Source organism: Mauremys reevesii, linkage group 3 (genome assembly GCF_016161935.1).
Source record: "Mauremys reevesii isolate NIE-2019 linkage group 3, ASM1616193v1, whole genome shotgun sequence".
In the NCBI taxonomy this organism is placed as follows: Eukaryota; Metazoa; Chordata; order Testudines; family Geoemydidae; genus Mauremys; species Mauremys reevesii.
In genome coordinates, this window is record NC_052625.1 from 194280902 (window position 1) to 194295836 (window position 14935).

General features: G+C 41.9%; 1 protein-coding gene and 1 long non-coding RNA gene across 6 annotated transcripts in view; one reads left to right on the forward strand and one right to left on the reverse strand.

The window, feature by feature from the left end:
* The window catches only part of LOC120400659, a 73025-nt gene that overhangs the window by 43601 nt on the left and 14489 nt on the right, over nt 1-14935 (forward strand). The window lies entirely within an intron of this gene.
* RUNX2 (RUNX family transcription factor 2) overlaps nt 1-14935 on the reverse strand; it is a 232972-nt gene that overhangs the window by 25810 nt on the left and 192227 nt on the right. For 3 of the 5 annotated variants that reach the window (XM_039529524.1, XM_039529522.1, XM_039529523.1), the window contains one exon: nt 9218-14471. The exons of 1 other annotated variant lie outside the window; for it this stretch is intronic. In XM_039529524.1, the coding sequence (XP_039385458.1) occupies nt 13993-14471 (479 nt within the window). In that variant the 3' untranslated portion in view covers nt 9218-13992. Of the gene's footprint in view, nt 1-9217; nt 14472-14935 lie in introns of those variants that run through there. One more of the 5 variants, XR_005595948.1, reaches the window with a different exon arrangement.

Below are 14935 nucleotides of genomic sequence, written 5' to 3' on the forward strand. Positions count from 1 at the left end.
GCGTTCTGTTATTTTCTTTGTCGGGCCTGTCTTCTAGTAGGTGATTTCTGGGTACTCTTCTGGCTCTGTCAATCTGTTTTTTCACTTCAGCCGGTGGGTATTGTAGTTTTAAGAATGCTTGACAGAGATCTTGTAGATGTTTGTATCTGTCTGAGGGATTGGAGCAAATGTGGTTGTATCTTAGAGCTTGGCTGTAGACAATAGATAGGTGTGTTCTGGATGGAATCTGGAGGCATGTAGGTAAGTATAGTGGTCAGTAGGTCTCCGGTATAGGGTGGTGTTTATTTGAGCATCGCTTATTAGCACGGTAGTGTCTAGGAAATGGACCACTTGTGTGGATTGGTCTAGGCTGAGGTTGATGGTGGGATGGAAATTGTTGAAATCATGGTAGAATTCCTCAAGGGCCTCCTTCCTATGGGTCCAGATGATGAAGATGTCGTCAGTGTAGCGCAAGTAGAGTAGGGGTGTAGGGGACAAGAGCTGAGGAAGCATTGTTCTAAGTCAGCCATAAAAATGTTGGCATACTGTGGGGCCATGCAGGTACCCATAGCAGTGCCGCTGACTTGAAGGTATATATTGTCCCCAAATGTGAAATAGTTGTGGGTGAGGACAAAGTCACAAAGTTCAGCCACCAGGTTTGCTGTGAAATTATCGGGGATACTATTCCTGATGGCTTGTAGTCCATCTTTGTGTGGAATGTTAGTGTAGTGGCCAGGATGGTGTTTTCCGGAAGATCACCGATGGATTGTAGTTTCTTCAGGAAATCAGGGGTGTCTCGAAGATAGCTAGGAGTGCTGGTAGCGTAGGGCCTGAGGAGAGAGTCCACATAGCCAGACAATCCTACTGTTAGGGTGCCAGTGCCTGGGATGATGGGGTGTCCAGGATTTCCAGGTTTATGGATCTTGGGTAGCAAATAGAATATCCCTAGTCGGGGTTCTAGGCATGTGTCTGTACAGATCTGTTCCTGTGCTTTTTCAGGGTGTTTCTTGAGCAGATAGTGTCATTCCTTATGGTAATCCTCAGTGGGATCAGAGGATAATGGCTTATAGAAGGTGGCATTAAAGAGCTGCCTAAACGAATGTTCATTTCGTTTAGGGCACACCTCGCCCACCCTCCACCCCGGGCCCTCTGGACCTTTTCATCAGGCCCCTGATGAAAAGGTCAGGCCCCTGCCCCGTGGACTCAACTGCCCCCTCCCCGCCCTTTCTCCGTAAGCCGGCTGCACAATCTGCTGCCGGTCCGCTTCCAAACCGCGCCAAGGAAACATCTCTACACGCTCGTGCTCCACACCCTTCACTTCCTCACCCTCGTGTCCCCCCCCCGACACAAATTGGCGGGATCTCCTGCCACCTCTGGAGGGTGAGGAGCCCCGGTGGGCCAGCCTATACTCCACCCTGGTCCTGAGGTCCGCCAGGGATATCAGCTGGTGGCTCCTTCATGGGGCCGTGAGCACGGGCATGTATTTGGCGTGGTTTACCCCTGTCCAAGACACCTGCCCCTTCTGCGGCATGAGGGAGACCCTGGCGCACGTTTACTTAGAGTGCACCGGGTTGCAGCCCCTATACCGGCTCCTCACGAACATACTGTTGCATTTCTGGCTGCACTTTTCCCCTCACCTCCTTCTCTTTGCACTCCCTATCTGTAGCCCCACAAAGTCACGGGACCTCCTGGTCAACCTCCTCCTAGCCCTGGCTAAAACGGCCATCTACAAAACCAGGGAGAGGAGGTTGGCCGATGGAGACTCCGGTGACTGTGGGGCTTGTTTCCGATCCTCTGTCCGTTCACGCATCCAGGCAGAGTTCCTCTGGGCAGCGTCCACTGGCTCCCTTGACGCCTTCGAGGAGCAGTGGGCGCTGTCTGGGGTTCTCTGCTCGGTGTCCCCGTCAGGATCCCTTCTTATGACCCTCTGACCGCACTCCTGTCCCTGTTCTTTTATTAGTTGTCCCCCAAACTCAGTTGGGTTTTGAGGTCCTGTAGATCCTCCCCTTAGGCTGGGGGTGGGGATCCTTTAGCAGTGGGTGGGCCTCCGCCCACCCACTTCCTGGAACCCAATAAAAAAAGCCTCTTGTCCATATTCCAACTTATTCCTGATGACGACAGGACCTCCATTGTCGGCCTTTTTTTATTATGATGTCAGAGTTGTTCCTGAGGCTGTTGATGGCACTGTGTTGTGAGAAGTTATTATTTCTATTCTTAAATCATAGAATCATAGGACTGGAACAGACCTCGAGACATCATCTAGTTCAGTCCCCTGTACTCATGGCAGGGCTAAGTATTATCTAGACCATCACTGATGGGTGTTTGTCTAACCTGCTCTTAAAAATCTCCGATGATGGAGATTCCACAACCCCCCAGGCAATTTATTCCAGTGTTTAACCAGCCTGACAGTTAGGAAGTTTTTCTTAATGTCCAACCCTAAACCACCCTTCCTGCAATTTAAACCCATTGCTTCTTGTCCTATTCTCCGAGGTTAAGAAGAACATTTCTTCTCCCTAATCCTTGTAACAACCTTTTATGTACTTGAAAACTGTTATCATGTCCCCTCTCAGTCTTCTCTTTTCCAGACTAAACAAAACCATTTTTTTCAATCTTTCCTCATAGGTCATGTTTTCTAGACCTTTACTCGTTTTTGTTGCTCTTCTCTGGACTTCCTCCAATTTGTCCACATCTTTCCTGAAATGTGGCACCCAGAACTGGACACAATACTCCAGTTGAGGCCTAATCAGCGCAGAGCAGAGCGGAATTACTTCTCGTGCCTTGCTTACAACTCTCCTGTTAATACATCCCAAAATGATGTTCGCTTTTTTGCAACAGTGTTATGTTATTGACTCATATTTAGCTTCTGGCTAAATGGCACTTGGAGAATTCAGTAACAGGTGCTGTATGAGTATCTACATACATATTTTTAATATATGGGCCCTGATCCTTGGGTACAGCCAAATGCGCACATGGCTTAAGGGGAGGCAAAAGTGGCTTTACATCACCTGCATGTTCCCCTGATCCTGAGGTAATTGGGAGGCCAGTGTGGTCCCCAGCACTAAGTAAGGTAATCTAAGGGCTGCTTTAGGATTGCACATGCAAAACTGTGTGCTCATGCAGTCATGGTAAATGGGTGCATAAATTCAGCATGCCCATTTGTATGGATGCAGTTAGGAGTCTGCAGTTCTAAAAATCAGATGCAATCTTTCCATCATGTCACAAAGATCATTAATCCACCAGAGCTGTCATCTGTGAACATCACTCAGAGATGAAACACGTAATTGTGAGGCACTGTAACCTACGTCAGCTTTTTCTCCTGGTCAGGGTGTCAAACCATAGTAGTAGAACATATGATGTAACCCTGCTCAGGAACAATATTCTGCACTTCTCTAGCACCTTCCATCCAAGCATGTGAAAGCTCATTGCAAACGTCAATGGTTTTACTGCCATCCCCCCACACTCCTGCCAGGTAGGTATCGTGGTATCAGTGATGCAGATGAGGGACCTGAAGTACAGCAAAGTTAAATGACACACAAGGTCTTCCAGAGAGTCTGTCAAAGAGCTGGGAATTGACCATGTCTCGTGACATCCAGGCTTCCTTCTTAACCAGAAGACTATCCTTCTTCCATCTATTAGAATTACTCTACTGCAACATAATAAGCAGATAAATATAATAGACTAAGAAAAACAAAGGGGGCAGGAGAGGGGAAACAAATAAGAATAGCTCAAAGATGCTGTTTTAAATCGCTGGCTTCAGTTCAGGATTTTACTCTTTTCTATGGCAAGGAATAAGTCATATAAATTCCACGTTAACTGGTATTTTGTACAGTCCCATAAAAGCCAAGGGGCCATGGGTTTTTAAGACCTTTAAACTATAGGGGAAAATTCAAGCCAGTGACTCTATGCTGTGCCAAAAATCCTGAAAGGCATGGAGAGTCATGTAACGCACACAGCAACTGGTTTGAACAGGGATGGAAGCAGAAGTACGAACTGGATTTTCAGTCCAGATTCTGTGATCTTGCTGCCAAACAGGGGTTTGCAAAGCAAAGACCTCTGGAAGATTTCTCATGCTTCTTGGCTTATTCTCCTGGTGTTCATCTTAACAGAAATCAGCTGTTCCCCTTCTCACTTAGCCAGTGTGTTGCAGGATAGAATTTAGCATCTGGTCTGGCTAGTGTTAAAAAAATGAGAACATCCTGCTCTGTTAGGAGAACAGCACCACTGTCAATAAAACGGCAAAGATTATTCAAGATTCCAGAGACCTGCTTGAATTATTCTTTCTTTCCACTTCTTCCTCAATGAATAGAGCCCAGTGCTTGCCTTTCTTATTCCCTGACATTTCCTTCACTTGCATTGTGCTCCTGATTTCCTAGCATTCTGGATCAGGATCATTCTCTTTTTTGGGAGAAGCTGCAGAGTTTATCTCGGAGCAGTTTGATGCAGTAGGATGAGCTCAAGCTACCAAGGACTTGTTTTTTATTTTTGGTGGGGGGTGGGCGTTGTTTATTTTTGAACAACTGCAGAAAGGCAAATGTAAACATCAGTATTTATGCTCCAGTGTGTGTATGTTTAAGTGCACAAATGCCAGAGTCTGTAGGAATAAAAATGACGGGGGACAATTTCAAAGTGAGTTTAGCACCCAATTCCCATTGAATTTCTATGGAATTTGGGCACCTTACTTCTCTGTGCCTGTGAGAATCTGGCCCCCAAATGGCCATATGGTGCCATCAATTTTTAAGAAGTCACCGTTGAAGTCAAAGAAAAATTCTGCGTAAAAAAATCTGATGGAGTGATAAAGCATTAAGCTATTGAGTAATGTCAGCTGAGTTCCTGCTGACGTACACTGATGTAATGACTATCAGAATCCAGCCCGGTTAACCATAGAAATCCTGACAACTTGCTACATAATGTCACATTTAAACTTTGCCATTTTTTCTTTCAAATGTTGGGTTATTCTATCAACGTTTACGCTATATCTTAATGATTCTTTCTATTTGAAAAGGAGAGGCTGAAAATTATGTTACGTGCAGATCAAATTGTATCCTGCTCTTAGCTATATCTTTGTAAATCCAGGGTGAATCTGTTGACAGAGCAGTATTTGGCCTTACGTCTGCATTGTTATTGGCCTGCTCAGCAACTTGCAAACTGGGTTAACTTTCTGTAACTGTGTGGTTTAGAAACACGCTGTTTAAAGAGATACTGGCCAGTGGCTTAGACCCAAACACCAAACTTGTAATAAAAATGGAAATTAAAATAACAAATAGCACGGTTGAAGCACTCAGTAAATATTAACTAATCCTCAAATAACCCCGCAAAGTAAAGAAGTATTCATCTCTCTATTTTACATTTGGGGAAACTTAGGTTATGTAGGGGATCATTAGCAACCCAGAGAAAGATGTTTTGGAGGCAAGTCATTTAACCTTAAATTTGCAAGTGGCTAGTGATTTTTTTAGTGCTGGTTTGGAGGGTGAGGGAGGAGTTGGATGCCCAAATGGAAGGAACAGTTGTTGTTTTTTTTTTTTTTAAAGATCTGAGCCACATGGCCTCTGAAAATCAGACCCTTTTAAGATGACTCAATTTAGGCACCCAAAAGTTGATGCAGTCAACGAGAATTTAGGCATTAAGCTCTCTGCACCTATCTGTTAAATAGGGATAAGAACTCACTGTTTATAGAGGGTGCTGTGAAGATCGATAAATGAACGATTGTGAGGAGCTCAGATACCACAGTAAATGGGGGCCGTGCTACAGAGAGATAGTGGTGTTTTGGAGATAAGTCCTGTTCAGATACTACAGCCATGGAGAGAGATGTATAGTAATCGTGTACCAATAAGAGTGAACCTTGTATTCTCTATTTCTTTCATGTCGTTTTTCGCTCTTAGTTCATGATATGCTACGGGCTGTTTCCTTAGGGTGCTGAGTTGAGCTGCTCAAACTATTCATGCAAACCCCTTTATCTCCCGGACTCAGCCTCTATTCACAAATCGTCTGTGAACAGCTCGCAAGTTTTTAATACATTTGCTTGTTATTTGAAATTGCCCAACATACTTTTTACAAACAAATTTCAGCCTCTGCGTTCTTCTCAAACTGTTCCCTATAAGAATGAATTCAAGTTTGGCTATATGAGCAGTACAGCTGGTTACTTGACTCACATGGCATTTTTTCTATTCCCTGATTGTATACCAGTTCAGTCCTACGCTTTAAATAGTACCAACACTCTGCCCAGGGGTGAACTCCACCCAAAAACATTTGAATAATTTCCCCACTAATTGCCTAGATCTAGTGCTTAGAAGCTTGCAGAATTTGACCAAAATCTGCATATCAGCTGCTTGAATATAGGACTCCATCTTCTCTCCTCTTGTAAAAACATTTTATAATTTATTGTCTGTTTGATGTTAACAGCGAGCTCAGTGTTGAACATAAAGACAGATGCTGTCCCAAAGAGCTTGTTTAGGATACTGAGAAAGTAGATTTAGAGCTTCTGTTCTCCCTCTCACAGCAGAAGAACAATGGGATAGTAAATGAAATTGAAAGATAGCAAATTCAAAATGGATAAAAGGAAATACTTTTTCATTCAGTGCAGAATTATACTGTGGAACTTGCTGCCACATGATGGTGTTGAGGCTAAGTTGTTAATATGGATAATAAAAATGTCCAGAGATTTAACAATTAATGCAAACAAAGTTTTAGAAGAGATAAAAACCTCATGCTCAGGGATGCTGGAACAATTTTTATAATGGGGGTGCTGGGAGCTGTTGAAACAAACTATGAACCCTATATATAATGGAAACCATTTCAAGCCAAGGGGTGCAGCAGCACCCCCAGCACCCCTAGTTCCAGCACCAATGATCATGCTTCAGGGTTTAAGATGGTCTCTAACTACTAGGAATTAGAATGAGACTTTTGTGGGGCAGATTATCTCACATCTGCCTATTGTGGGGTTCTTGCACCTTTGGCCACTGTCGGAGACTGAATACTGATCTAAATGGGCCACTGGTCTGATCCAGTCTGGTAATTCCTATGTTTTCTTCTAGGAAAGCGCATGAGCTTTCAGTTCAAATCCCTTTGTTCCTTCAGCTATCTATGAAGCTCACCTGCATGCTCATCATCCAATTAGAAAGAAACTATTTCTTATGCAAAACAAACTGCTGATGTGCTGTAGATCAGCTTGAAATACTCTGATATTTTCCCCTTCCCTTACGTTTGCACACCCTGAAAGTACAAGTGTCCCTTTTTGTTTGGTGGGCTTGCCTGTGTTCTCAGACCTGTGTCAATCAGGGGAAAAGGCATGAAGTGGAACTGGTCTGAGATCAGACTGGAGCAGATAAGATACAAGGGTGCTTCCTCTCTGAGGTTATAACCAAAATCTGGTCTGGAGTCTGAGGCTAAAGGCCATAGCGTTTGTGTGCTTTTGAAAATCCCTCCACTCATTTATTGGAATGCTCTGTTTTACATTTGTCTTCTCTTGGATACTAAACAAAACAAAAAGTTGAGGCAGCCCTGTTTGCTGAGGGCATGTGAATGATGAGTTCTCAGGGCAGCGGCAAATCAGCGTGCAGAGTTGCATGCTCTACGATTACTGAAAATGACTGCAGTTATGAATCGGTGACTGCAGCCATCCCTGTTCTCTGATTGACCAAGAGGTCTATGCACTAATGATTTTTATAGTTTATGGTATAAGCGCTTACCAAACTCATTAACAATAAGACTTGGAATATATTGATACACTAGAGAATGAAGTATGTTGCCAACATGCTGGTGGTTCTTGCTTCCCAGGCAAAGTTTTCCTAAAGTCGAGGCCAAACTGGTACTGTCTTCACCCACAATCTGAGGGACTGGATGTTTGTATTAAAACAAGTAGCTATTAAATAGCTATTAAATTGCCATTTACATTTTCATCATTAGACTTCAGCATTAAAGATTTCTTGAGACGGGTGGTGCCTATCACATCTCCCTGGCCTTTTTGTTTCTCTTTGGAAGCACTGATTTGGTTCATGTCAGGAAGGTTATCTTCATCACTACAAAGGGCAGAGACCTAATTGCTTTAACTATATTTCACAGAAACTGATGGGGCTTCTAGAGAAGTGATCGTTTGGTGTTATCACTGGATCCTCAATCCTGAGTAAAGTACAATACATCAAAACCTCACCTCTACTTTTTTGCCCTTTGTTACTAGAGATGCAGTCGAACTGATGGAAAGGAAAAGAGCTATTAACTCCTATCCATATGCCTTCAGCTGCAGGCAGCAGATACATTACTCCTGTCTCAGACCCACACCTAAGAGCTGCTATATATGCAAAGTAGTTTTCTATTCACAAGGTAAAAAAAATCATGCAAACTGATACCATGAGGCTAAGGCATTTGTGGGAATGCTCTACCAGGGATACTCTCAGACACAAGCAATGCAAACAGCTATTCACTCTATTCCTCCACATGCTCCTGTGGCAACTGACCAGCTCACACACCAGGCTGAGCTCCTGCTGCCGCTGCCATGGGGAGAGGAGGAAGTTAACTTCTCCCAGGTCTCTTCCCCACAATCTGACCAGGAGCAGGGGTCAGCAGGGCCGGCTCTAGGGTTTTTGCCGCCCCAAGCAGCAAAAAAAAAAAAAAATTAAAAAAGCCGTGATCGGCGGCAGCTCTACCGCGCTGCTTTCTTCTTCGGCAGCAATTCGGCTGCAGGTCCTTCCCTCTGAGAGGGACTAAGGGACCCGCCGCCGAAGAGCCTGACATGCCGCCCCTTCCCCTTGGCTGCTCCAAGCACCTGCTTGCTGAGCTGGTGCCTGGAGCCGGCCCTGGGGGTCAGTCAGGTAGAAGCAAGAATGCTGAAATCTACTCAAGGTCTCCCCAAAATCCTAAACTCTGCTTACAATGCCTCATGAACTGGCTGTTTCTGTTAAAATTCACCATTAGGTTTCAGAGTTATCACTCCATTAAAGTGAACGGGGCTGTTCACATCCCTCTGAAAAATTCTCTTTAAAGTAGTTTGGCTGTAAACTCAGGAAGAAAGCAGTATTTCGGGTGGGGGTTCAGATCTGGAAGGTTTTCTTTGCAGCCATCCAGACTGGAAACTTATCTTGATGTTTAGATGAAAACTTAAACATTGCAGAAAATGAAGAAACAACCGATGAAAAATTTTGGTATAGTAGCCCATGGTATATTAGCTCTATCCAGTCCTTGACTGTTTAGGGGTGTGGCTTGGATAATTAAAGAGACAGCAGAGGAGAAGAAGCAATGAAGAACATTAACCAAAAAAAAGCCATTTTTATTGAAAATGAAATTCAAACTTCAAATTAATATTACAATCATGAGAAAATGCCAAACAATTCAATTTACAGTTGCAACATACAATACAAATAGTCCCTTTGAACTTAAAGTAAACTCATCCACAATCGCTGTCTGTGGCACAAAGCAGAATGTGTTTGTACAATATGTGCATGAAAAGCAAATCTCGGGCAATGGTATTTGAAAAAATAAAAAAATTAAAGCTTGTATTTACAAGAAATGCTACAAATGTTTTGTTCCAGCAGAAATTCAAGACTGGTAAAACATGTTTAACAACAACAACAACGAATGTCACTTGTATTACCTAAAACAAAGTTACTGTAAAAGTATGGTTTTGGCTGATATACTTAAAAGTACTGCATTTAAAAAAAAAAAAAAGCAAAGTTATCTGTAAACGTGGAAGTAAACAAACATCTAAAAAAGTTCTCAGAAAATGTTAAAATGAAATGCATTATATTAAAAAACAGTAAGAAATTCAGGGGTTCAGAGAATCGAGCTTCTTTGATCTTGAACTCATGGCTGGTACAGGTTATAATTATTGCTTTAGTTCATGGCTTGTTGTCTGTCTGAATCCTGGCACATCGTATCACCTGGATTGCATGGCAGGCTCCAGTAACCAAGGCAGAGCCGTATTCCGATAAGTATGACAGTGCAAAAGTTTCCCCACTCAAAATGGCACCTGTTGAGACTGATAAATCTTTGCTGGGGGACTGCTGGCAGGAAGTTCAAGACTAAGAAGTACACAGCAGCTGGTCTGGTAAAAGAATCCATAAATACCACTCTAATGACATTTTAGGTCAAATCCAACTCGGTTCATACATGTGGTCCCATTGACTTCAGTAGGCCTACTTATATGAGTACGGAGGGCTGGATTTACCGCTCTATTTTGTATAAAGGACATCATACCTGTTCTGATGTAAGTACATCTTTGGTAGAATCTGAGAGAGCTGGAGATTAACAAAGGCATTTCTTTCTTTCTAAATCCATGAACTGCACCAACACTTCCACTCCCCAAAGGAAAAGGGCTCTTGTACCTCTGAGGAAATAATCCTCATAATAATCATAATGTAAATGACACTCTAAGATTAATTCCATAACATAACTTTTTCCTGAAATCCTGAATCAAGGACATTTCCAAATGCACTTGGAAGTATTTTCCAAAAGCTCAGACATGCAATTGTGCACTGACATGTTTGTGCAGTTACCCCCAATCACCTGTGCAAATATAGGAAGAGATTTTTCAAAAGTGCCAAAGGGATATAGGAGCACGCATTCTATTAAAAGTCCATGGGGCTTGTGCTCCTAAATCTTTGGGTGCTTTGGATGTCTCCTTCTTAGTATTTGCCTGCTCACATGGGCAAAATAAACCATTTGCCTGTGTGATCCTGGGAGCTGAGGGCATATCCACATAAGCCATGGCAGCAGACCACCCAACCCTGGTCAACAGACTCTAGACTGGGGGGCTCATGATACTTGTGCTTAAAATAGCTATGTAGACAGTGCTTTGAAGTTGCAGCTTAAGCTGCAGCTCAGGCTCTGAAGCCTAGAGAGGAGAATGGGCTTTAGGGCCCAACTGCAATGTCTATGCATCTATTTTTAGCGCAGTAGCATGAGCCCCACCCCCACCCCTGATCGACATGGTCTGCCACAGCGCAAGTGCAACAAATTAGCCACACATTTTGCATTGCATAATTGCATGCTTAAGCTATTTGCAAGTCTGTCAGTTGAACAATGGGGGTGACACAGAGTTATGTAGGTACTGAGCAAAACAGAAATCAGGTCTATGATGGATTTATCCAGATATAAAATGAAGTGCTTGAATTGTACAACAAAATCTTTAAGGAGAAAAAAATTTCTGGGTTGCTGCCTGCAGCCACTCTAACAACATTTCAACACAAAAGCATCCCTAAAAAATTACTTAATATGCATACAGTAAATCTTTAAAAAGCCCTTCTCAGCAATAACAAATAATGTACAAATATAGTACCTTTTATTAAATAGGAAACAGCTTGCACTGGCAGTACATTTTTTTTTTTGCTTACTAAACAAAACACAAAACTGAAATGTGTAACCAGACACTGGCTTTTTAAGTGCTGCTGAAATTAGCAAACGTATTTTACAGTTACAAATAAATGGACAGTGGTATGCTTCAAGCTACCACAAACAATAAATAGAATCAATTACAGCTTCCATCTTTGAAGGAAAACTAAGTATTAGAAAAGTGTCTTACTTATTTAAGCATACTTAGTATACAACCTTTAGAAGGCAAAGACTTTTTTTTTTTAAGAGCAAGTAATCACACCAAATTGTGAGGAATGTACCATGGTAATCTCTGTAGCTGAGTGGCTAAACCATTGACTGATGATAATGTCTATATTGTCCAAATAAATTATTATACTGGATGACTGTTCGCCATGTATTTAGTGTGAGGGTTACATCCTCATTTTCAACAGAGTTGCAGCCCATGGAGAATACTGGTTACTGGATGCAATTAAGGCTAGCTGGGTCAACAGAGAGCACTGCATGCTGGGAGCATGAATCCTAGGCAGGCTGCACTTCTTGTTAAAAGCCAGGGTGGCTGCAATCTGATCCACTCTATGGCCCTGATTCAGCAAAACACTTAAGCGTGTTCTCAAGTCCCAACGAAGACAATGGGAATTAAGCATGTGCCTAAAGTTAAGCACGTGCATAAGTGTTTTGCTGAATATGGATGGACTGCTGAATCGGAGGTTAATATGTACAGTGGAAGCCTGATCCAAAAACCCATTGAAATCAATGGAAAGATTCCCACTAACTTCAGTGGGGTTTGTATCAGGATCAGACTCCTGAGAACTTGCCAATGCAGGCCTTGGTCTGCAAAATTTGGGTGCCTCTGTTTACAGTTTGGTAGCAGACATGTTGATTAAGGGTATCAGGTGCAATTTCATATCCCTGTATTAGTGTACCATGTTTAATAGCCAGGAGTCGGCTTTAAGGTGACTTGCATCTTAAGTATTACGTTTGAAGATCTGACTATTGCTGAACACCGGACTGGCAGAGCATTGGTCTGCAGAGCAGTTATTCCCTTGTGCTTGTCTCTGCAATATGACAACTGCCATATCTATTAAAAAGTAAACAAAAAAGAATCCTCATTGCTCTAGCATTTGATGCTAGTGAATTGTGACTAAATCACAACAAGAGGCTAAATACTATTGGTTTTGTTTCATAAACCTAATTATTATATACAGCTGGTTGAAATTTCCATGAAAGAAACATTAATCACAATTTCTCCGTCTCCCATTTCTGAGCAATTGTTAGTTGAAATTTTTATGAATTTTGAGAGGCTGACAAAATTTTTGTCAAGGCTTCAAAATTAGAAACACATTGTCAAATTTGACAATGTTTTGAATTTAACATTTTTCAAATGCTGATGAAAAAACAAGGAGAAAGGAAAATCTAGGGGGAAGCACTCATTTTTCCTTCCTGTTTTTCAACCAGCTCAGTTATTACTGATTAAAAGGCAAGACTGTGCTGAAGGCAACTAGATAGCTAATAACATTTTAAACACAATATTTCCTTCATAGGTTATTTTTTTAAAAAGATACATCCAAAATAATTTGATACGGATGCATTTTGGTTTGGGGAGAGGGTTAATCACATTGTAACCAGTTCACACTGGAACTGTTTTTCAGAGTTCAGGTACCGGTCTGAGGTTCACACCCCTGAAGAAATTTAATTATTTTTTTAAAAAACAACCCACTTTTAGAGACCGAAGTCAACAAAGCATTACATTAAGAGACGTTTAAAGGGTCCAAATGTCATTAAATAATTATAAATATTTCTTTAAAGTTATATGATTTATGTTAGCAAATAATTTCAAATTTCACACATTTATAATTTAAAAAGAAAAAAAAACCCAGCCAAACACAAGTACTACCTATACCATTTTGGCTTGAGTATCATATATTGCCATTTTTATTTTTTGCATAAGTAATAAGATTTTGCTTTAATTTTGGAGGGTTGGGGTTTATTTTTGGTTAATTGGACAAAGGCAAAAATAATTATAGGAAAAACAAAGAGGAAACCCCAAGATTGTCTATTGAGATTGGTACCTTGAAGGCTCTCTTTAAGTACCAAAAAGAAAAAAAAGTAATGAACCGAAAAGTTCCAACTTTTATGTGCAACAAGGCTTGGATAGAAATTTTGAACATCTACCATGATCTGAATGTATTATCGCAAAATGGAAGCAACTTGATCTGTGCTTTCCCTTTCATGTGCACCACTACAAGCCAGTTGAATTGCACTATGTGAGTGAACAGGGTCCCGTACATTGTATGATTGCAACTGTATCTGGAGCTCAAGGTTTTTAAAAAATAAAATGGAGCGCAACCTTTGCCTTGCTTCGCCATGTTTTTCCTGATAACTGGGGAGTCCGTTTTCTCCTTATTGGCAAACGAACTCACTATTTATGACAACAGTCTAGACCAAAAAAAAATTGGGTTATTTTTGTGTGTAAAAAGTACATTTTAAATATAAAACAAGGTGTAAAATGTTTCCAAGAAAAATATGTGCTTTGATCCACATAATCTGAAACATGGATTGTGCTTGGTTGGTCACTCTTGCGTTATTTATGGCCATTACCATCTCATCTAAATAGTTGCACATATCAGTAAAATCTATTTAAAAAACAGGCACTTTGTAGTTTGTCGACCATTTGTTTTTGGCTCACGGAGATTGGGCTGCGCAGAGAAAATTTCAATATGGCCTCCAAACGGACTCATCCATTCTGCCACTAGAATTCAAAACAGTTGGGGAGCTGCTGTGGCTTCCATCAGCCTCCACACCGTCATTCTGGTTAGGCAAGTTAGGATTTAATAGTGTGCTGCCGTTTGATGTGGTGGTGCAGGGAGGAAGCATTCTGGAAGGGGAGCGGTCTCCTCCCGGCACCATGGGGAACTGGTATGATCCTGATGAAGTGCCATAGTAGAGATATGGAGTGCTGCTGGTCTGGAATGGTCCACTTTGGTTTTGGGAAGAGCCTGGATAGGGCGGTGGTAAGTAGGTGTGGTAGTGAGTGGTTGCTGACATACCCAGTGACATGCCTGAGGTGACTGGCGGTGTATAGGTAAAGGTAGCTGGATAGTGCATTCGTGGGTTGGAGAAGCGGCTCTCAGTGAGGGATGAAATGCTTGTGAACTGCCTGGGATCTGAAAATGGGCCCAGCTCGGAAGCACCTAAAAATTATAACAAAAGATGGGGGAAAAAATCTGTAAATATCAATTTTTTTTATAATAAAGTGATATTTTTTAAAAGAAAACCCACTTCTTTTGGTCCCCCAAAGAACAGCAAATCATATCAAATAACACATTGCAAGGAAAAGAATCGTAGACCTGTCTTATACAAATGCTGGGCCAAAAGCATCCCTGGTGTAACTCCACTGATGGCAATGGAGTTAGTAGTATTGCCAACTCCAAGCACTGAAAAAAACACTGGTCAGCCCCACCCCCCAGGAGACTTTAAAAAATAATAAATGCTTAATTACATTTTGTTTGCCTTCTGGTTTCTGAACATAGAGGGTGCACTTGGGTCACCGTTACAGGCTTTCCTCCGCAGCCATGAGTGCTAGAAACCTTTTGTTTTAAAAGAAAGCTGTGTCTCATGTGAGCACTGGCCTTCAAAAGCTGGGGCTTTAAGAACA